The 23366-nt window shown below is 45.8% G+C and overlaps 1 protein-coding gene across 1 annotated transcript in view; it reads right to left on the bottom strand.

Annotated features, from left to right (window-relative positions):
• Window positions 1-963: 963 nt before the first annotated feature.
• Window positions 964-23366, bottom strand: part of LOC119283617 (aspartyl protease family protein 2-like) — a 55147-nt gene continuing 32744 nt past the window's right edge. Inside the window, exon 3 of the mRNA XM_037563087.1 lies at window positions 964-1322. Coding sequence (XP_037418984.1) covers window positions 964-1322 — 359 coding nt within the window. The remainder of the gene's footprint in view (window positions 1323-23366) is intronic.

The following is a 23366-nucleotide window of genomic DNA, read 5'->3' as shown; positions in this document are numbered from 1 at the left end:
ACTTCCCTACGGAAGGGCCAGCCGACCATGTCGTAGGCCTTGTGGAAGTCGATCTTGAGGAAAACCTCCTTGAGGTTTTTGTTGTGAACCTCACACAGGACCTCGTTAAGGACAATGATGCCATCTAGGATATATCGGCCGCGAATGAACGCCGCTTGGTCTGGGTGGGTGATCCGGTCGGCAAGCAGGGACACCCTATTGGCGTACCCCTTAGCCAGGATATGGAAGATCACATTGATAACCATGATAGGGCAGAACTGATGAATGTCCGAAGCTCCAGGAACTTTCGGTATCAACGTGGTGATTCCATAGTTCAGGCGGGTGAGGTCGATGGCGCCCACAAAGAACTCCTCGAATAGTGCCATCACCTCCTGCTTAATAACATTCTAGAAAGTCTGGAAGAACTTCACCGGAAGGCCATCCGGGCCCGGGGTGGAAGCCGAGTTCATACCCTTAATGGCTAACCAGACCTCCTCCTCCGAAAAAGGGGCCGTAAGAGCCTCGTTCTCAGCTGGCAAGATGCGCTGGTGAACGGGCCAAAAGTCTGGAGCAAGAGCAAATCGCCTTCTTGGGGTGGCCGAGAAGAGAGATCTATAGAAGCCATCCACATGGGAGCGGATGTCGGCTGGTTACTGTAGAAGCGCCTCGCCATCCCAAAGCAGCGGGATGGTGTTCCGGCACCGCTGGCCGTTGGAAATGGCACCATGACTCAATTACGAGGAGCATCACCATTTCTTAGGGAGGAACGGGAAAATCGTTCATTCGGACGAGGAAGAGAGACAAGGAAGAAGGCGAGAGGACACATGAAGCCTGCCGCATGCACGAGGCCGAAGACGCGGGAGAGTAATGGTGGATTCTGAATTCTGAGCGTTTCCCTTTTATTCAATGGAGTTTACAAGCAACAATTGGCTACCCATGTCGAACGTCCATGGGAAGCACTGCTGCCGGTTCATTCACTTCAGTTTAATCCACACCGGCGGTGTCCTGAGAGCACGGCTCTGACACAAAGGACAGTTTGGCATCCTTGAGGTCGTAGACGAACCTTGTGTCCACCTGCTGTAGCGCGCCGATGACCGTCCACTCACCTGGGCTCATGGCAAGGCACAGGGTGGCCCCGTGGAGCTTGCCCTCCACCATTGTGAACAGCTGCTCCGGCATGACGACCGGCCTCGCCTTCTCCTCTGTGAAATGGAAGGACAAATACCAGAGGTGCCACTTGATCTCCGTGGTCTTGCGGACGCACAACCCGTAGCCCTGCCGCTGCATGCGCTCCGTCCTGTTCCGCTGGAGGTCACCCCACATGGGCTCTTCCACGACGTGGTTGATACGTCTCCAACGTATCTATAATTTTTGATTGCTCCATGCTATTATATTATCTATTTTGAATGTTAATGTGCTTTGTTTTACACTTCTATATCATTTTCGGGACTAACCTACTAACCAGAGGCCCAACCCAAATTGTTTTTTTTGCCTATTTTAGGGTTTCGAAGAAAAGGAATATCAAACGGAGTCCAAACGGAATGAAACCTTCGGGAACGTGATTTTCTGAACAAACATGATCCAGGAGACTTGGAGTGGCTGTCAAGAAACAAGGGAAGAAGGCACGAGGCAGGGGGCGTGCCTACCCCCTGGGCGCGCCCTCCACTCTCGTGGGCCCTCCATTGCTCCACCGACGTACTTCTTCCTCCTATATATATATCCACGTACCCCCCAAACATCCAGGAGCACCAGAAAACCTAATTCCACCGCCGCAACCTTCTGTACTCGAGAGATCCCATCTTGGGGCCTTTTCCGAAGCTCCACCGGAGGGGGCATTGATCACGGAGGGCCTCTACATCAACTCCATGGCCTCTCTGGTGATGTGTGAGTAGTTTACTTTAGACCTTCGGGTCCATAGTTATTAGCTAGATGGCTTCTTCTCTCTCTTTGGATCTCAATACAAAGTTCTCCTCGATTTTCCTAGAGGTCTATTCGATGTAATCTTATTTTGCGGTGTGTTTGGCGAGATCCGATGAATTGTGGGTTTACGATCCAGATTATCTATGAACAATATTTGATTTTCCTCTGAATTATTTTATATATGATTGGTTTATCTTTGCAAGTCTCTTCGAATTATCAGTTTTGTTTGGCCTACTAGTTTGATCTTTCTTGCAATGGGAGAAATGCTTAGCTTTGGGTTCAATCTTGCGGTGTTCGATCCCAGTGACAGAAAGGGAACCGATACGTATTGTATTGTTGCCATCGAGGATAAAAAGATGGGGTTTATATCATATTGCATGAGTTTATCCCTCTACATCATGTCATCTTCCTTAAAGCATTACTCTGTTCTCTTGAACTTAATACTCTAGATGCATGCTGGATAGCGGTCGACATGTGGAGTAATAGTAGTAGATGCAGAATGGTTTCGGTCTACTTGTCTCGGACGTGATGCCTATGTACATGATCATACCTAGATATTCTCATAACTATGATCAATTCTATCAATTGCTCGACAGTAATTCGTTTACCCACCGTAATACTTATGCTCTCGAGAGAAGCCACTAGTGAAACCTATGGCCCCCGGGTCTATTTTCCATCATATTAATCTTCCAATACTTAGTTATTTCCTTTGCCATTTATTTTACTTGCGTCTTTATTTCTCTTTATCATAAAAATACCACAAATATTATCTTATCATATCTATCAGATCTCTCTCTCGTAAGTGACCGTGAAGGGATTGACAACCCCTTTATCGCGTTGGTTGCGAGGAGTTTATTTGTTTGTGTAGGTGGGAGGGACTCGTGTGTGGCCTCCTACTGGATTGATACCTTGGTTCTCAAAAACTAAGGGAAATACTTACGCTACTTTACTGCATCACCTTTTCCTCTTCAAGGGAAAACCAACGCAGTGCTCAAGAGGTAGCAAGAAGGATTTCTAGCGCCGTTGCCGGGGAGATTCGCGCCAAGTCAAGTCAAGTCAAGACATACCAAGTACCCATCACAAACTCTTATCCCTCGCATTACATTATTTTCCATTTGCCTCTCATTTTCCTCTCCCCCACTTCACCCTTGCCGTTTTATTCGCCCTCTTCTCCTCTCTCCCTCTCTTTCCGTTCGCCTCTTGTTTCTCCCTGCCTTCTGGGTGCTCGTTCTTTTTGCAATTTGTTGCCATCATGTCTGAAACTGGGGAGGTTATCGTTGATAAGGATAATAATATGGAAAATTTTGATGCTATTGATGACCCTCTTGAAAATCCTACTATTTTACACACTAAAAAGTTTCGGATTGGTAGCAGTAATATTACCGGGAAGGGAGTTATCCAAGATTTCTTTACTTGTGCCGGTGCTTTGCCTTCTATGGGCAGTTCTATTCTTCATAGAACTAGTAGTCTTGCGGACGCTATCGCCATGCTTGTAGTTGAACTTGAAAGGCAATTTATGCACATGCATCCTTGCATACAAAGAATTTTCCTAGAATTTTCTAATATTGAGCATTCTTCTGTTAAGTGTGCCGCTACTATCTTTTTGGCTCATGAATTTAGATTTATATTAAGAGAGGCCAAAGAAATCTTTGCGCACTATAGGGTGGATGTTGGTCGTCCTCCCATAGAGGCAATCCTCTTCGATCAAGAGGAAATAATGCGTTTTCAATCTCTAGACTATGTTGCTTTTAATGAGAACCTTAGGAAAAAGGTTCCTCCCCGTGTTCTAGTTGATAGAATTTCTGAACTTAATAATGATTTTGCTATCCGAAATAATGAGCTAGGATATTCTCTCGAGTACAGGCTCACGAAGTTTTGTCAAAAGAACGCTTATAATGATTAATTGGTTGTGCAATATGAAGGGCCAAAGGAGGAACCTATACCTCCCTAAATTGATCTTGGGGACTTCTGTCCCATTAAATTTAGCCCTTTTGATTACTTTTTCTTGCCTCAAAGAAAACTTGCTACTGAACGTAGAGAATATGCAGTGAGTTTTCGTGATCTATCCTATTATTATGGCAATACCTAGATCTATCTTCGCTTTTATGCCTAGCTAGGGGCGTTAAACGATAGCGCTTGTTGGGAGGCAACCCAATTTTATTTTTATTCCTTGCCTTTTGCTCTTGTTTAGTAATAAATAATTTATCTAGCCTCTGTTTTGGTTGTGTTTTTTGTGTTTAATTAGTGTTTTTTCCAAGTAGAACCGTTGGGAAGACTTGGGGAAAGTCCTCTTGATCTTGCTGTAAAAAACAGAAACTTTAGCGCTCACGAGAATTGCTGCCATTTTTATTTTAAAGGTTCTATTTAGTTAATTATTTTTGCAGATGATTAATACTCCCTCCATTCCTAAATATAGGGTGTATAGTTTTTGGCACGAAAATTGAAGAACGCATGTGGAGGGAAAATTTCACAAGTTTTGGGCAAGATTACACCTGACTAATTGGCATGAGAAAATAAAGAAGCTTGCCTAATATAAGGAAATGTAATCGAATCCCCAAAAAAATTATCCATACGAGTGGTGCAACTCAATACACCTTATATTTTGGGTTTTTCCTCAAAAATCTATACACCTTATATCAAAGAACGGAGGGAGTAGATAAATTCCTAACGTCCAGCAATTTATTTTAGAATTTTTGGGGTTCCAGAACTTGCGTTAGCTACAGATTACTACAGATTGTTCTATTTTTAACAGATTCTATTTTTCTTGTGTTGACTGCTTATTTTGATGAATCTATGGCTAGTAAAAGAGTTTATAAACCATACTCCCTCTGTTCTGAATTACTTGTCTTGGATTTGTCTAGATACGGATGATTCTAGACTCATTTTAGTGCTAGATACCTCCGTATCTAGACAAATCTAAGACAAGTAATTTGGAACGGAGGGAGTAGATAAGTTGGAATACAGCAGGTTTAACACCAATATAAATAAAGAATGAGTTCATTACAGTACCTTGAAGTGGTGTTTTGTTTTCTTTCGCTAACGGGGCTCACGAGATTTTCTATTTTGAGTTTTGAGTTGTGAAGTTTTCTAGTTTTGGCTGAAGATTTGATGGATTATGGTGAAGGAAATATGCCCTAGAGGCAATAATAAAGTTATTATTTATTTCCTTATTTCATGATAAATTTTTATTATTCATGCTAGAATTGTATTAACTGGAAACATAATACATGTGTGAATACATAGACAAACATAGTGTCACTAGTATGCCTCTACTTGACTAGCTCATTGATCAAAGATGGTTAAGTTTCCTAACCATAGACATGAGTTGTTATTTGATCAATGAGATCACATCATTAGGAGAATGATGTGATTGACTTGACCCATTCCGTTAGCTTAGCACTTGATCGTTTGTTTATTGCTATTGCTTTCTTCATGACTTATACATGTTCTTATGACTATGAGATTATGTAACTCCCGAATACCGGAGGAACACTTTGTGTGCTACCAAACGTCACAACATAACTGGGTGATTATAAAGGTGCTCTACAAGTGTCTCCGATGGTACTTGTTGAGTTGGCATAGATCAAGATTATGATTTGTCACTCTGATTGTCGGGGAGGTATCTCTGGGCCCTCTCGGTAATACACATCACTATAAGCCTTGCAAGCATGATAACTAATGAGTTAGTTACGGGGTGATGTATTATGGAACGAGTAAAGAGACTTGTCGGTAACGATATTGAACTAGGTATTGGATATCGACGATCGAATCTTGGGCAAGTAACATACCGATGACAAAGAGAACAACGTATAGTGTTGTGCGGTTTGACCGATAAAGATCTTCGTAGAATATGTAGGAACCAATATGAGCGTCCAGGTTCCGCTATTGGTTATTGACCGGAGACATGTCTCGGTCATGTCTACATAGTTCTCGAACCCGTAGGGTCCGCACGCTTAAAGTTCGATGATGGTTATATTATGAGTTTATGTGTTTTGATGTACCGAAGGAAGTTCGGAGTCCCGGATGTGATCATGGACATGACGAGGAGTCTCGAAATGGTAGATACATAAAGATTGATATATTGGAAGCCTATATTTGGATATCGGAAGTGTTCCGGGTGAAATCGGGATTTTACCGGAGTACCGGGGGTTACCGAAACCCCCTCGGGGGTTTAATGGGCCAAGATGGGCCTTAGTGGAGAAGAGGAGGGGCAGCCAGGGCAGGCCGCGCGCCCCTCTCCCTCTAGTCCAAATTGGACAAGGAGGGGGGAGGGGCGCCCCTGAGGGAGTCCTGGATTAGGGGGTCTCCGAACAGCCGGACTATCTCCATTGGCCGGACTGTTAGACTATGAAGATACAAGATTGAAGACTTCGTCTCGTGTCCGGATGGGACTCTACTTGGCATGGAAGGCAAGCTAGGCAATACGTATATGGATATCTCCTCCTTTGTAACCGACCTTGTGTAACCCTAACCCTCTTTGGTGTCTATATAAACCGAAGGGTTTTAGTCCGTAGGACAACAACCATAACATACAATCATACCATAGGCTAGCTTATAGGATTTAGCCTCTGTGATCTCGTGGTAGATCTACTCTTGTAACACCCATATCATCAATATTAATCAAGCAGGACGTAGGGTTTTACCTCCATCAAGAGGGCCTGAACCTGGGTAAAACATCGTGTCCCTTGCCTCCTGTTACCATCCGGCCTAGATGCACAGTTCGGGACCCCCTACCCGAGATCCACCGGTTTTGACACCGACATTGGTGCTTTCATTGAGAGTTCCTTTGTGTCGTCGCTGTTAGGCTTGATGGATCCTATTATCATCGATAGCGATGCGGTCTAGGGTGAGACTTTTCCCCCGGATAGATCTTCGTATTCGGCGGCTTTGCACTGCGGGCTAATTCGCTTGGCCATCTGGAGCAGATTGAAAGCTACGCCCCTGGCCATCAGGTCAGATTTGGAAGTTTGAACTACACGGCCGACATCCGCGAAGACTTGATCTTCGACGGATTCGAGCCACAGCCGGGTGCGCCCATGGGTATGACCTAGCTCTGCCTCCGAATAGTACCCGAGAGGCCGCGCCCACATCTGCTCCGACCCTTAGCTCAGAGCAAACTGCGCCAATCGAGGATGGGTGGCTAGACACCACCTCAGGGGCTGCAGTCTCGACGGCGATCGAGCTAAACACCAGCATAAACCTCTGCGCAGCCCGTGACTCCAGGGTGCCGGACTTTTTCCCGGACTACGAACCGTCTGCGCCCCTGCCAATCGAATCCGATTGGGCGCCGATCATGGAATTCACCACCGCGGATATCTTTCGGCACTCGCCCCTCAGCGACATTCTGAATTCACTAAGGACTCTCTCTTTGTTAGGAGAGCCCTGGCCGGATTATGGCCAACAGGATTGGGATGCGGAAGACGAAGAAATTCGACGCCCACCCACCACCCACTTCGTAGCCACTGTCGATGATTTAACCGACATGCTCGACTTCGACTCCGAAGACATCGACGGTATGGACGATGATGTAGGAGACGAACACGAACCCACATCCCCAAGAGGGAGCGGAAGCGTGCGCTCAGGGACGTGTATGCGTTGGAGCCAGTCGCCCCAAAGTTCAACCCTTGGTCCTCCTGTCCGATCACCTTCGATCGCAGGGACCACCCCACTAGTATCCGTCATGGCGGATTCGCCGCACTGGTCCTAGACCCAATCATCAACAGATTTCACCTCACTTGAGTCCTTATGGACGGTGGCAACAGCCTGAACCTGCTTTATCAGGACACAGTGCGCAAAATGGGTATAGACCCCTCAAGGATCAAACCCACAAAAACGACCTTTACGGGCGTCATTCCAGGCGTAGAGGCCCATTGCATAGGCTCAATTACACTGGAAGTGGTCTTCAGATCCCCGGATAACTTCCGTAGCGAAGAATTAATCTTCGATATAGTCCCGTTCCGCAGTGGTTATCACGCGCTGCTCGGACGAACCGCATTTGCTAGATTCAATGCGATACCGCATTATGCATACCTCAAGCTCAAGATGCCAGGACCTCGCGGAGTTATTACAGTCAATGGAAACACAAAGCGCTCTCTCCGAACAGAGGAGCACACCGCAGCCCTTGCAGCAGAAGCACAAAGCAGCCTCTCAAGGCAATCTACCAGTTCGGCGTTTCAAAGCCCGGGCACCTTCAAGCACGCCCGGGGCAATTGGCAAATAGACCGCCTGGCGCGATCTGAGCTCTCGTAGCAATACGGCGGCCACCCCAATCCCTGCTCAACATCGATATTCGTGCCGCGCGTACATAATTACGCATTAAAAATACCATGGGCACAGGTGGGGAGGGGGGGCACAACTGCGGCACGCCCCAAAACGCGGCCTAAACCGCACTAGGGGATTCCCGTTTGGTTATTTTTCTTTTTTCTTTCAGGACTTTAATCTCTGGAAACACGGTCCGGCAGCTCTATTGCCGAACACATGATACATCAACCAAGGAGGCAGACATCTATGTTATACAACGGAATTCCCAGGTTGATTAAAGATTTTAGATCATTCCTCAGCTCACCCTTGGAAGGGACATAGTCCTACTCTTTTGCTTATCACACTATCTGTATCACTCTGCTTTAACGCAATTTTTCAATAAACAATGCATGACATTACAGCTATTATTGCATTCTTGTTATATATATATATATATATATATATATATATATATATATATATGTGTGTGTGTGTGTGTGTGTGTGTGTGTGTGTGTGTGTGTGTGTGTGTGTGTTCAGTAATGACGCCTTGCAACCGTACACTCTGGTACGGCCAAAACACCAGGGGCTCACATACCCCACAATGCGGTGTGAAAAGTCCGAACACTTTCACAAGTGCGGCACCCCGAACTTATAGCATTATATGCATCAGCTCCGAATCATGTCTTTGGTCAAATGTTGGGTTTACCCGGCTCCTATGTTTTGGTACCTTATGTTCCGCTCTATCGGCTAAGGTAGCGCTAGGAGAACTACTGCGATTGTGCCCCGGTTCTGCCGGGCTGAGCACCTCAGTAGAGAAAGCTAAAACTAACTGTCATGATAAGGCGAGAGACTGGTCGCTGTTCGGCGAGGTTTTTCGAGTCCCTAAAGACTTATGCCGCTTAGGGCGAGGGGCCGGCTCTGTCCGGCTTACAGGCATGTATCGCGCCCCGAATTCGGCCTTCCGAATACCAGGGGCTTCGCTGAAATTTAAAATTATAGAATTCTATGGCTAAGTGAGAGTGATAAAGCATTATTAGTCCGGTTGCCTTGTTCGTTGTGCTGAGCACCTCCCTCGAAGGACCCAAACATGGGAACAAGAGTGCTCAGGTTTATCCCGAACACCCCAGCACTCGTGGCATGGGGGCAGAAGCCGAGGACTAGCCATCTCTCAGATTGGATAAACAACCAAATAGAAGGTAATATTTTAAATTCTAACAAGCATTGCATAGCGAATACGATACAAGTTTTCATACATACAGGACAAAACGAGCAAGTCCCATTCAAATATTACATTTTGTAAACACTCATCCGCGATAAGACGGGCACCCGGCAGAACACGCTCGTAGTACATCTCGGGGTGGCGGTGCTCCTTGCCCTCCGGCGGCCCCTCCTTGATCAGCTTCACGGCGCCTAGCTTGACCCACTGCATTTTTACACGGGCGAAAGCCCGGCGTGCACCTTCAATGCAGACGGATCGCTTGACGACCTCCAGCCGTGGGCAGGCATCCACAAGCCGCTTCACCAGGCCAAAGAAGCTGTTCGGAAGGGCGTCGCCAGGCCACAACCGGACTATGAAGCCCTTCATGGCATGATCGACCGCCTTATGTAGCTCGACCATCTGCTTCAGCTGGTCGCTCATTGGCACCGGATGTTCGGCCTCAGCATACTAAGACCAGAACAACTTCTCCATCGAGCTTCCGTCCTCGGCCTGGTAAAATTGTGCGGCATCGGACACACTGCGGGGCAAATCTGCGAATGCTCCTGAAGAGCTTCGGATTCGGGTAAGTAATCGGCAATTCACTTTTACATGCTTGATTTGCATATAGAAAGCCTTACCCGCCGCTATCTTCTTCATCACGTCGATCTCCTGAAGGGCCTTCTGGGCCTCGGCCTTGGCACTCTTCGCGCTCTCACGGGCCGCGGCAAGCTCAGACTCTCGCGTCTTCAAGTCAAGCTCCAACGCCTCGTGCTTCGTCATGAGAGCCTGAAGCTCTTGCTGCACCTTGCCCACCTGAGCCTCGTGCCTCTCTCACTCGGTGCGCTCCTTGGCCGCTGTATCTTCGGCCTTGGTCAGCGCTTGCTTCAAGGTCGCCACCTCGGTCGTGGCCCCTGGCAAAACATACAATGATCCTGTCATTTTGCAATCGCGTCCTTATATATATACATATCTATAGACGGGGTATTACTCACCCTCGTTCTCCTCGAGCTACCTCTTGGCAAGGCCGAGCTCTTTCTTGGACCCATCAAGGTCCTGCTTCAGTACGGCGACCTCCGCAGTTAGTGCGGTGGATGCCAGCAGAGAAGCCTGCATATGCATATTGACACACTTATATTAGACTCTTGCGATATTATTTGATCCTTTGTTTGCCTTTTCTTTGTGAACACTGAACAAAGCATCAGGGGCTACTGTCTATGTGGTAATACTTCTACTACATTTTAACACACTTACCTCGAAGCCTGTTAGAAGGCTGGCACAGGCTTCAGTCAATCCGCTCTTGGCGGACTGAACCTTCTGGATCACCACACTCATGATGGTGCGGTGCTCCTCGTTGATGGAAGCGCTGCGAAGCGCTTCCAGCAGGCTGTCCGATGCCTCCGGATGGGCAGAGGTCACCGACACTGGCGTTTTGCCCCTCTTAGAAGGGGACCGCCTGCCCGAGTCCGGAACCGTTGGAGGATCTGGCGCGGTGTTCTGCTGAGGGCCGAACTCGAAGCTCTCGGGGACCCCGTCCCCTCGGCTCCCGGAGTTCGGAAGGTCGCCTTGAGGCGCCTCCGGGACTGTCCCCCTTGATCTGATGCCTCTTGAGACAACACCTCGGTGTCGTCGGCTGGATGAGGGGAGGTGGCGGTCGGGACTGGATCGCTATCCATGTCCGATGAGCCCAGGGAGCCGTCCGATGATACCTCGATATTGGCTCAGGGCGGCCTGCACAATTGTGTTCGACGTTAGGAAAAGTAAGTGCGACAAAGGAATCCTATGGGTAATGTTGGTATCCGAATACTTACGACCTCCCCGGGGGCTTGGCCCTGGGCAACCACTCGTCTTCGCTTTCGTCGGCGGCGGTGGAGCTGTCCGGAAGGAGAGTCCTTCCCTTCTTGGACCCCCCGGCCTCCCTAGTTGGGGCGGCCTTCCTTTTCTTGTCTCCCCCAGTCGGTGGGGGAGCTTCTTCTTCCTATTCCTCGTCTTCAGGGGAAGAGAGCACCGCAGAGTCATCGGACGGTGAGTCCGACGACGCCTGGAATCAGGAACTCTTTCGAGCTCCCTTGGCCTTCTTGGTCTTCTCCGGCACCTTATAAGGGGCCGGAGTCAACATCTTCGCAAGAAGGGCGTCTGCGGGGCCTTCGGGCAAAGGAGCTGGACAGTCGATCTGTCCGGCCATCTTCTGCCAGTCCTGTCAAAGGCACGAGAGTTTAGATCCCGCATAGAGTCAATCTATATAGAAAACAAGTATCCTGTGAAAGGTAAAACAGCTTACCGCACTGGCTTGGCACTTCACGCTGAATCCGCGATCCTCAGTAATGGGGGGAGGGACCGCGGCGCCCTTGAACATCACCCTCCAGGCATCTTCATGAGTCGTGTCGAAGAGCCTGTTCAGAGTTCGATGTTGCGCCGGGTTGAACTCCCACAAGGTGAACTCCCGTTGTTGGCACGGGAGTATCCGGCGGATGAGCATAACCTGGACTATGTTGACGAGCTTGAGCTTCTTGTCTACCATGTTTTGAATACATGTCTGGAGTCCGGTCAGCTCTTTTGAATTACCCCAGGACAGGCCCTTCTCTTTCCAGGAGGTGAGCCGCATGGGGATGCCAGATCGGAACTCGGGAGCCGCTACCCATGCGGGGTGGCGCGGCTCAGTGATATAGAACCACCCCGATTGCCACCCCTTTATGGTATCCACAAAGGAGACCTCGAGCCATATTATGTTGGGCATCTTGCCCACCATGGCGCCTCCGCACTCCGCCTGGCGGGCGCTCACTACCTTCGGCTTGACATTGAAGGTCTTCAGCCATAAGTCAAAGTGGGGCTTGATGCGGAGGAAGGCCTCGCACACGACGATAAACACCGAGATGTTGAGGATGAAGTTCGGGGCCAGATCATGGAAATCCAGGCTGTAATAAAACATGAGCCCCCGGACGAAGGGATGGAGAGGGAATCCCAGTCCGCGGAGGAAATGGGTGAGGAATACCACCCTCTCATGGGGCCTGGGGGTGGGGATGAGCTGCCCCTCATCTGGGAGCCGGTGCACGATGTCGTCGGGCAGGTATCCGGCTCTCCTTAGTTTCTTGACGTCTCCCTCCGTGACGGAGGAGACCATCCACTTGCCTCCCACTCCGGACATGGTTGGAGAAGGTTGATATGGAAGTGAGAGCTTGGGCGCTAGAGCTCGAGTGTGCGGGAGCAGATGAGCAGAGGAGGAAGAAGGCGTGGATAGAAAGGTGAATCCTTATCCCTTTATATGGGCGGACAAAATTAAGCATCCCCACTTGCCTGGTAAAACTCGCTTATCCCCCAAGCACCGCAATTGATGGCGCGGTTGGGTTACCCACGCCCGTATTGATGAGAATCCCGTAATAAGGGGACACAATCTCTGCTTTGACAAGACGTGTCGAAAAACTGCCTCGCATTATGTGCGGGACTTGTTAAAAGAAACGGTTCGAATAATCACCGGGCCATGACGTAATGTCGTGTTGCCAAAACAAGCCAGCAAATTAGATCTGCGAAAAAATTATTCTCTCTACGGTGGAATGTGGAACTTATTTTGTAGGGTCGGACACTATCCTCGTATTCAAATTCTTTTGTGATGTATTCGGAGAAGGAACCCGCCTTGCAATGCCGAAGACAATACTGCGCGCCGGAATCATCGTCATTGAAGCCTGGTTCAGGGGCTACTGAGGGAGTCCTGGATTAGGGGGTCTCCAGACAGCCGGACTATCTCCATTGGCCGGACTGTTAGACTGTGAAGATACAAGATTGAAGACTTCGTCTCGTGTCCGGATGGGACTCTACTTGGCGTGGAAGGCAAGCTAGGCAATATGTATATGGATATCTCCTCCTTTGTAACCGACCTTGTGTAACCCTAACCCTCTCCGGTGTCTATATAAACCGAAGGGTTTTAGTCCATAGGACAACAACCATAACATACAATCATACCATAGGCTAGCTTCTAGGGTTTAGCCTCTCTGATCTCGTGGTAGATCTACTCTTGTAACACCCATATCATCAATATTAATCAAGCAGGACATAGGGTTTTACCTCCATCAAGAGGGCCCGCCTGGGTAAAATATCGTGTCCCTTGCCTCCTGTTACCATCCAGCGTAGACGCACAGTTCAAGACCCCCTACCCGAGATCCACCGGTTTTGACACCGACAGCCCCCCTTTCCTTCCTCTCTCCCTCCTCCTTCCCCCTTATCCTACTCCAACTAGGAAAGGAGGGAGTAGGACTCCTCCCTGGCGCGCCTCCTCCTGGCCGGCCGCCTCTCCCCCTTGCTCCTTTATATACGGGTGCGGGGGGCACCTCTAGACACACAAGTTTATCGCAAAGATCTCTCCCAGCCGTGTGCGGTGCCCCCCTCCACCATAATCCACCTTGGTAATACTGTAGCGGTGTTTAGGCAAAGCCCTGCTACGGTAGCTTCATCAACATCGTCACCACGCCATCGTGCTGACGAAACTCTTCCTTGAGCTCTACTAGATCGTGAGTTCGCGGGACGTCACCGAGCTGAATGTGTGCTGAACGCGGAGGTGCCGTACATTCGGTACTGAGGATCGGTCGATCATGAAGATGTACGACTACATCAACCGCGTTGTCATAAAGCTTCCGCTTAACGGTCTACGAGGGTATGTGGACAACACTCTCCCCTCTCGTTGCTATGCATCACCATGATCCTGCGTGTGCGTAGGATTTTTTTTGAAATTACTACGTTCCCCAACAGTGGCATCTGAGACAGGTTTTATGCGTTGATGTTATTTGCACAAGTAGAACACAAGTGAGTTGTGGGCGATACAAGTCATACTACTTACCAGCATGTCATACTTTGGTTCAGCTGTATTGTTGGATGAAGCGGCCCGGACCGACATTACGCGTACGCTTACGCGAGACTGGTTCTACCGACGTGCTTTGCACACAGGTGGCTGGCGGGTGTCAGTTTCTCCAACTTTAGTTAAACCAAGTGTGGCTACGCCCGGTCCTTGAGAAGGTTAAAACAGCACCAACTTGACGAACTATTGTTGTGCTTTTGATGTGTAGGTAAGAACGGTTCTTGCTCAGCCCGTAGCAGCCACATAAAACATGCAACAACAAAGTAGAGGACGTCTAACTTGTTTTTGTAGGGCATGTTGTGATGTGATATGGTCAAGACATGATGCTATATTTATTGTATGAGATGATCATGTTTTGTAATGGAGTTATCGGCAACTGGCAGGAGCCATATGGTTGTCGCTTTATTGTATGCAATGCAATCGCCCTGTAATTGCTTTACTTTATCACTAAGTGGTAGCGATAGTCGTAGAAGCAATAGTTGGCGAGACGACAACAATGCTACGATGGAGATCAAGGTGTCGCGCCGGTGACGATGGTGATCATGACGGTGCTTCAGAGATGGAGATCACAAGCACAAGATGATGATGGCCATATCATATCACTTATATTGATTGCATGTGATGTTTATCCTTTATGCATCTTATTCTGCTTTTGTTTGACGGTAGCATTATAAGATGATCTCTCACTAAATTCCAAGATAAAAGTGTTCTCCCTGAGTATGCACCGTTGCCAAAGTTCGTCGTGCCGAGACACCACGTGATGATCGGGTGTGGTAAGCTCTACGTCCTTCTACAACGGGTGCAAGCCAGTTTTGCACACGCAGAATACTCAGGTTAAACTTGACGAGCCTAGCATATGCAGACATGGCCTTGGAACGCTGAGACCGAAAGGTTGAGCGTGAATCATATAATAGATATGATCAACATAGTGATGTTCACCATTGAAAACTACTCCATTTCACGTGATGATCGATTATGGGTTAGTTGATATGGATCACGTGATCACTTAAATGATTAGAGGGATGTCTATCTAAGTGGGAGTTCTTAAGTAATATGATTAATTGAACTTAAATTTATCACGAACTTAGTACCTGATAGTATTTTGCTTATCTATGTTGTTGTAGATAGATGGCCCGTGCTGTTGTTCCGTTGAATTTTAATGCGTTCCTTGAGAAAGCAAAGTTGAAAGATGATGGTAGCAATTACATGGACTGGGTCCGTAACTTGAGTATTATCCTCATTGCTGCACAGAAGAATTACGTCCTAGAAGCACCGCTGGGTGCCAGGCCTGCTGCAGATGCTGCTGACAATGTTAAGAACGTTTGGCAGAGTAAAGCTGATGACTACTCGATAGTTTAGTGTGCCATGCTTTACGGCTTAGAACCGGGACTTCAACGATGTTTTGAACGTCATGGAGCATATGAGATGTTCTAGGAGTTGAAGTTAATATTTCAAGCAAATGCCCGGATTGAGAGATATGAAGTCTCCAATAAGTTCAATAGCTGCAAGATGGAGGAGAATAGTTAGGTCAGTGAGCATATACTCAAAATGTCTGGGTATCATAATCACTTGACTCAACTAGGAGTTAATCTTCCTGTTAATAGTGTCATTGACAGAGTTCTTCAATCACTGCCACCAATCTACAAAAGCTTCGTGATGAACTATAATATGCAAGGGATGAATAAGACTATTCCCGAGCTCTTCGCGATGCTAAAGGCTGCGGAGGTAGAAATCAAGAAGGAGCATCAAGTGTTGATGGTCAATAAGACCACCAGTTTCAAGAAAAAGGGCAAAGGGAAGAAGAAGGAGAACCTCAAGAAGAACGGCAAACAAGTTGCTGCTCAGGAGAAGAAACCCAAGTCTGGACCTAAGCCTGAGACTGAGTGCTTCTACTACAAACAGATTGGTCACTGGAAGCGGAACTGCCCCATGTATTTGGCGGATAAGAAGGATGGCAAAGTGAACAAAGGTATATGTGATATACATGTTATTGATGTGTACCTTACCAGAGCTCACAGTAGCAACTGGGTATTTGATACTGGTTCTGTTGCTAATATTTGCAACTCGAAACAGGGACTACGGATTAATCGAAGACTGGCTAAGGACGAGGTGACGATGCGCGTGGGAAATGGTTCCAAAGTCGATGTGATCGCCGTCGGCACGCTACCTCTACATCTACCTTTGGGATTAGTTTTAGACCTAAATAATTGTTATTTGGTGCGAGGCAGTTATTCATTTAAATCTGAGAATAATGGTTGTTCTATTTATATGAGTAATATCTTTTATGGTGATGCACCCTTAAAGAGTGGTCTATTCTTGTTGAATCTCGATAGTAGTGATACACATATTCATAATGTTAAAGCCAAAAGATGCAGAGTTGATAATGATAGTGCAACTTATTTTTGGCACCGCCGTTTGGGTCATATTGGTATAAAGTGCATGAAGAAACTCCATATTGATGGACTTTTGGAATCACTTGGTACTTGCGAACCATGCCTTATGGGCAAGATGACTAAAACGCCTTTCTCCGGAACTATGGAGCGAGCAACAGATTTGTTGGAAATCATACATACTGATGTATGTGGTCCGATGAATATTGAGGCTCGCGGCGGGTATCGTTATTTTCTCACCTTCACAGATGATTTGAGCAGATATGGGTATATCTACTTTATGAAACATAAGTCTGAAACATTTGAAAAGTTCAAAGAATTTCAGAGTGAAGTGGAAAATCATCATAATAAGAAAATAAAGTTTCTATGATCTGATCGTGGAGGAGAATATTTGAGTTACGAGTTTGGCCTACATATGAAACAATGCAGAATAGTTTCGCAACTCATGCCACCCGGAACACCATAGCGTAATGGTGTGTCCGAACGTCGTAATCGTACTTTACTAGATATGGTGCGATCTATGATGTCTCTTACTGATTTACCACTATCATTTTGGGGTTATGCTTTAGAGACGGCTGCATTCACGTTAAATAGGGCACCATCAAAATCCGTTGAGACGACACCTTATGAACTATGGTTTGGCAAGAAACCAAAGTTGTCGTTTCTTAAAGTTTGGGGCTGCGATGCTTATGTGAAAAAACTTCAACTTGTTAAGCTCGAACCCAAATCGGAGAAATGTGTCTTCATAGGATATCCAAAGGAAACTATTGGGTACAGCTTCTATCACAGATCCAAAGGCAAGATATTCGTTACTAAGAATGGATCCTTTCTAGAGAAGGAGTTTCTCTCGAAAGAAGTGAGTGGGAGGAAAGTAGAACTTGATGAGGTAACTGTACCTGCTCCCTTATTGGAAAGTAGTTCATCACAGAAACCGGTTCCTGTGACATCTACACCAATTAGTGAGGAAGCTAATGATGATGATCATGAAACTTCAGATCAAGTTACTACCGAACCTCGTAGGTCAACTAGAGCAAGATCCGCGCCAGAGTGGTACAGTAATCTAGTTCTGGAGGTCAGGTTACTTGACCATGATGAACCTACAAACTATGAAGAAGCGATGATGAGCCCAGATTCCGCAAAATGGCTTGAGGCCATGAACTCCGAGATGGGATCCATGTATGAGAACAAAGTGTGGACTTTGATTGACTTGCCCGATGATCGACAAGCCATCGAGAACAAATGGATCTTCAAGAAGAAGACAGACGCTGACGGTAATGTTACTATCTACAAAGCTCGACTTGTTGCAAAAGGTTTTCGACAAGTTCAAGGAGTTGACTACGATGAGACCTTCTCACCCGTAGCGATGCTTAAGTACGTCTGAATCATGTTAGCAATTGCCGCATTTTATGGTTATGGAATTTGGCAAATTTATGTAAAGACTGCATTCCTAAATGGATTTCTGGAAGAAGAGTTATATATGATGCAACCTGAAGGTTTTATCGATCCAAAGGGAGCTAACAAAGTGTGCAAGCTCCAGCGGTCCATTTATGGACTGGTGCAAGCATCTCGGAGTTGGAATAAACGTTTTGATAGTGTGATCAAAGCATATGGTTTTATACAGACTTTTGGAGAAGCCTGTATTTACAAGTAAGTGAGTGGAAGCTCTGTAACGTTTCTAATATTATATGTGGATGACATATTGTTGATTGGAAATGATATAGAATTTCTGGACAACATAAAAGGATACTTGAATAAAAGTTTTTCAATGAAAGACCTCGGTGAAGCTGCTTATATATTGGGCATCAAGATCTATAGAGATAGAACAAGACGCTTAATTGGACTTTCACAAAGCACATACCTTGATAAAGTTTTGAAGAAGTTCAAACTGGATCAAGGTAAGAAACGGTTCTTGCCTATGTTACAAGGTGTGAAGTTTAGTAAGACTCAATGCCCAACCATTGCAGAAGATAGAGAGAAAATGAAAAGTGTTCCCTATGCTTCAGCCATAGGCTCTATCATGTATGCAATGCTGTGTACCAGACCTGATGTGTGCCTTGCTATTAGCCTAGCAGGGAGGTATCAAAGTAATCCAGGAGTGGATCACTGGACAGCGGTCAAGAACATCCTGAAGTACCAGAAAAGGACCAAGGATATTTTTCTCGTTTATGGAGGTGACAAAGAGCTCATCGTAAATGGTTACGTTGATGCAAACTTTGACACTGATCCAGACGATTCTAATCGCAAACCGGATACGTGTTTATATTAAACGGTGGAGCTGTCAGTTGGAGCAGTTCAAAACAGAGCGTCGTGGCAGGATCTACATGTGAAGCGGAGTACATTACTGCTTCGGAAGCAGTGAATGAAGGAGTCTGGATGAAGGAGTTCATATCCGATCTAGGTGTAATACCTAGTGCATCGGGTCCAATGAAAATCTTTTGTGACAATACTGGTGCAATTGCCTTGGCAAAGGAATCCAGATTTCACAAGAGAACCAAGCACATCATGAGACGCTTCAACTCCATTCGGGATCAAGTACAGGTGGGAGACATAGAGATTTGCAAGATACATACGGATCTGAATGTTGCAGACCCATTGACTAAGCCTCTTCCACGAGCAAAACATGATCAGCACCATGGCTCCATGGGTGTTAAAATCATTACTGTGTAATCTAGATTATTGACTCTAGTGCAAGTGGGAGACTGAAGGAAATATGCCCTAGAGGCAATAATAAAGTTATTATTTATTTCCTTATTTCATGATGAATTTTTATTATTCATGCTAGAATTGTACTAATCGGAAACATAATACATGTGTGAATACATAGACAAACATAGTGTCACTAGTATGCCTCTACTTGACTAGCTCATTGATCAAAGATGGTTAAGTTTCCTAACCATAGACATGAGTTGTTATTTGATCAATGGGATCACATCATTAGGAGAATGATGTGATTAACTTGACCCATTCTGTTAGCTTAGCACTTGATCGTTTGTTTACTGCTATTGCTTTCTTCATGACTTATACATGTTCTTATGACTATGAGATTATGCAACTCCTGAATACCGGAGGAACACTTTGTGTGCTACCAAACGTCACAACGTAACTGGGTGATTATAAAGGTGCTCTACATGTGTCTCCGATGGTACTTGTTGAGTTGGCATAGATCAAGATTAGGATTTGTCACTCCGATTGTCGGAGAGGTATCTCTGGGCCCTCTCAGTAATACACATCACTATAAGCCTTGCAAGCATGATAATTAATGAGTTAGTTACGGGGTGATGTATTACGGAACGAGTAAAGAGACTTTCCGGTAACGATATTGAACTAGGTATTGGATACCGACGATCGAATCTCGGTCAAGTAACATACCGATGACAAAGAGAACAACGTATACTGTTGTGCGGTTTGACCGATAAAAATCTTTGTAGAATATGTAGGAACCAATATGAGCATCCAGGTTCTGCTATTGGTTATTGACCGGAGACATGTCTCGGTCATGTCTACATAGTTCTCGAACCCGTAGGGTCCGCACGCTTAAAGTTCGATGACAGTTATATTATGACTTTATGTGTTTTGATGTACCGAAGGAAGTTTAAAGTCCCGGATGTGATCACGGACATGACGAGGCGTCTCGAAATGGTTGAGACATAAAGATTGATATATTGGAAGCCTATATTTGGATATCGAAAGTGTTCCGGGTGAAATCGGGGTTTTACCGGAGTACCGAGGGTTACCGGAACCCCCCGGGGGTTTAATGGGCCAAGATGGGCCTTAGTGGAGAAGAGGAGGGGCGGCCAGGGCAGGCCGCGCGCCCCCTCTCCCTCTAGTCCGAATTGGACAAGGGTGGGGCGGCGCCCCCCTTTCCTTCCTCTCTCCCTCCTCCTTCCCCCTTCTCCGACTCCAACTTGGAAAGGAGGGAGTCCTACTCCCGGTGGGAGTAGGACTCCTCCCTGGCGCGCCTCCTCCTGGCCGTCCGCCTGTCCCCCTTGCTCCTTTATATACGGGGGCATGGGGGCACCTCTAGACACACAAGTTGATCGCAAAGATCTCTCCCAGCCGTGTGCGGTGCCCCCTCCACCATAATCCACCTCGGTAATACTGTAGCGGTGTTTAGGCAAAGACCTGTTGCGGTAGCTTCATCAACATCGTCACCACGCCGTCGTGCTGACGAAACTCTTGCCCGAGCTCTACTGGATCGTGAGTTCGCGGGACGTCACCAGGCTGAACGTGTGCTGAACAAGGAGGTGTCGTACGTTCGGTACTGAGGATCGGTCGATCATGAAGACGTACGACTACATCAACCGCGTTGTCATAATGCTTCCGCTTAACGGTCTACGAGGGTACGTGGACGACACTCTCCCCTCTTGTTGCTATGCATCACCATGATCATGCGTGTGCGTAGGAATTTTTTGAAATTACTACGTTCCCCAACATATGGAACAAGGAGTGGCAAGAGCCTAAGCTTGGGGATGCCCATGGCACCCCAAGGTAAAATTCAAGGACACCAAATAGCCTAAGCTTGGGGATGCCTCGGAAGGCATCCCCTCTTTCGTCTTTGTCTATCGGTAACTTTACTTGAAGCTATATTTTTATTCACCACATGATATGTGTTTTGCTTGGAGTGTCTTGTGTGATTTGAGTCTTTGCTTTCTAGTTTACCACAATCATCCTTGCTGTACACACCTTTTGAGAGAGACTCACACAATTGGGAATTTATTAGAATACTCTATGTGCTTCACTTATATCTTTTGAGTTATATAGTTTTTGCTCTAGTGCTTCACTTATATCTTTTAGAGCATGGTGGTGGTTTTGTTTTATAGAAACTATTGTTCTCTCATGCTTCGCTTATATTATTTTGAGAGTCTTTTAGAACAACATGGCAATAATAAAAACTTTCATATGCATTGAATACTATGAGAAGTTTGATACTTGATAATTGTTTTGAGATATGGAGATGGTAATATTAGAGTCATGCTAGTTGAGTAGTTGTGAATTTGAGAAATACTTGTGTTAAAGTTTGTGATTCCTGTAGCATGCACGTATGGTGAACCATTATGTGATGAAGTCGGAGCATGATTTATTTATTGATTGTCTTCCTTATGAGTGGCGGTCGAGGATGAGCGATGGTCTTTTCCTACCAATCTACCCCCCTAGGAGCATGCGCGTAATACTTTGTTTCGATAACTTGTAGATTTTGAACAAGTATGTGAGTTCTTTATGACTAATGTTGAGTCCATGGATTATACGCACTCTCACCCTTCCACCATTGCTAGCCTCTCGAATACCATGCACTTTTCGCCGGTATCATACACCCACCATATACCTTCCTCAAAACAGCCACCATACCTACCTATTATGGAATTTCCATAGCCATTCCGAGATATATTGCCATGCAACTTTCCATCGTTTCGTTATTATGACACGCTTCATCATTGTCATATTGCTTGCATGATCATGTAGTTGACATCGTATTTGTGGCAAAGCCACCATTCATAATTCTTTCATACATGTCACTCATGCATCATAGCACATCCCGGTACACCGCCGAAGGCATTCACATAGAGTCATATCTTGTTCTAAGTATCGAGTTGTAATTCTTGAGTTGTAAGTAAATAAAGTGTGATGATCATCATTATTAGAGCATTGTCCCAAGTGAGGAAAGGATGATGGAGACTATGATTCCCCCACAAGTCGGGATGAGACTCCAGACGAAAAAAAGAAAAGAGGCCAAAAAAAGAAAAAAGAAAGGAGGCCCAAAGAAAAAATAAATAAATAATGAGAGAAAAAGAGAGAAGGGACAATGTTACTATCCTTTTTCCACACTTGTGCTTCAAAGTAGCACCATGATCTTCATGATAGAGAGTCTCCTATGATATCACTTTCATATACTAGTGGGAAATTTTCATTATAGAACTTGGCTTGTATATTCCAATGATTGGCTTCCTCAAAAATGCTCTAGGTCTTCGTGAGCAAGCAAGTTGGATGCACACCCACTTAGTTTCTTTTGTTGAGCATTCATACACTTATAGCTCTAGTGCATCCGTTGCATGGCAATCCCTACTCACTCACATTGATATCTATTAAATGGGCATCTCCATAGCCCGTTGATATGCCTAGTTGATGTGAGACTATCTTCTCCTTTTTGTCTTCTCCACAACCACCATTCTATTCCACCATAGTGCTATATCCATGGCTCACTCTCGTGTATTGTGTGAAGAATGAAAAAGTTTGTGAATGTCAAAAGTATGAAACAATTGCTTGGCTTGTCATCGGGGTTGTGTATGATTTAAATATTTTGTGTGGTGAAGATAGAGCATAGCCAGACTATATGATTTTGTAGGGATAACTCTCTTTGGCCATGTTATTTTGACAAGACATAATTGCTTAGTTAGTATGCTTGAAGTATTATTATTTTTACGTCGATATTAAACTTTTATCTTGAATGATATGGATCTGAATATTCATGCCAAAATAAAGAAAAATTACATTGAGAAACATGTTATAAAGCATTCCACATCAAAAATTATTCTTTTTTATCATTTACCTACTCGAGCACGAGCAGGAATTAAGCTTGGGGATGCTGATATGTCTCCAACGTATCTATAATTTTTGATTGCTCCATGCTATTATATTATCTATTTTGGATGTTAATGGGCTTTATTTTACACTTTTATATCATTTTTGGGACTAACCTACTAACCGGAGGCCCAACCCAAATTGCTGTTTTTTTGCCTATTTTAGGGTTTCGAAGAAAAGGAATATCAAACGAAGTCCAAACGGAATGAAACCTTCAG

The sequence above is a fragment of the Triticum dicoccoides genome, chromosome 4A (genome assembly GCF_002162155.2).
Source record: "Triticum dicoccoides isolate Atlit2015 ecotype Zavitan chromosome 4A, WEW_v2.0, whole genome shotgun sequence".
Lineage (NCBI taxonomy): Eukaryota > Viridiplantae > Streptophyta > Magnoliopsida > Poales > Poaceae > Triticum > Triticum dicoccoides.
The sequence above is the reverse complement of the archived record's forward strand: the minus strand, read 5'-3'. Positions and strand labels throughout refer to the sequence as shown.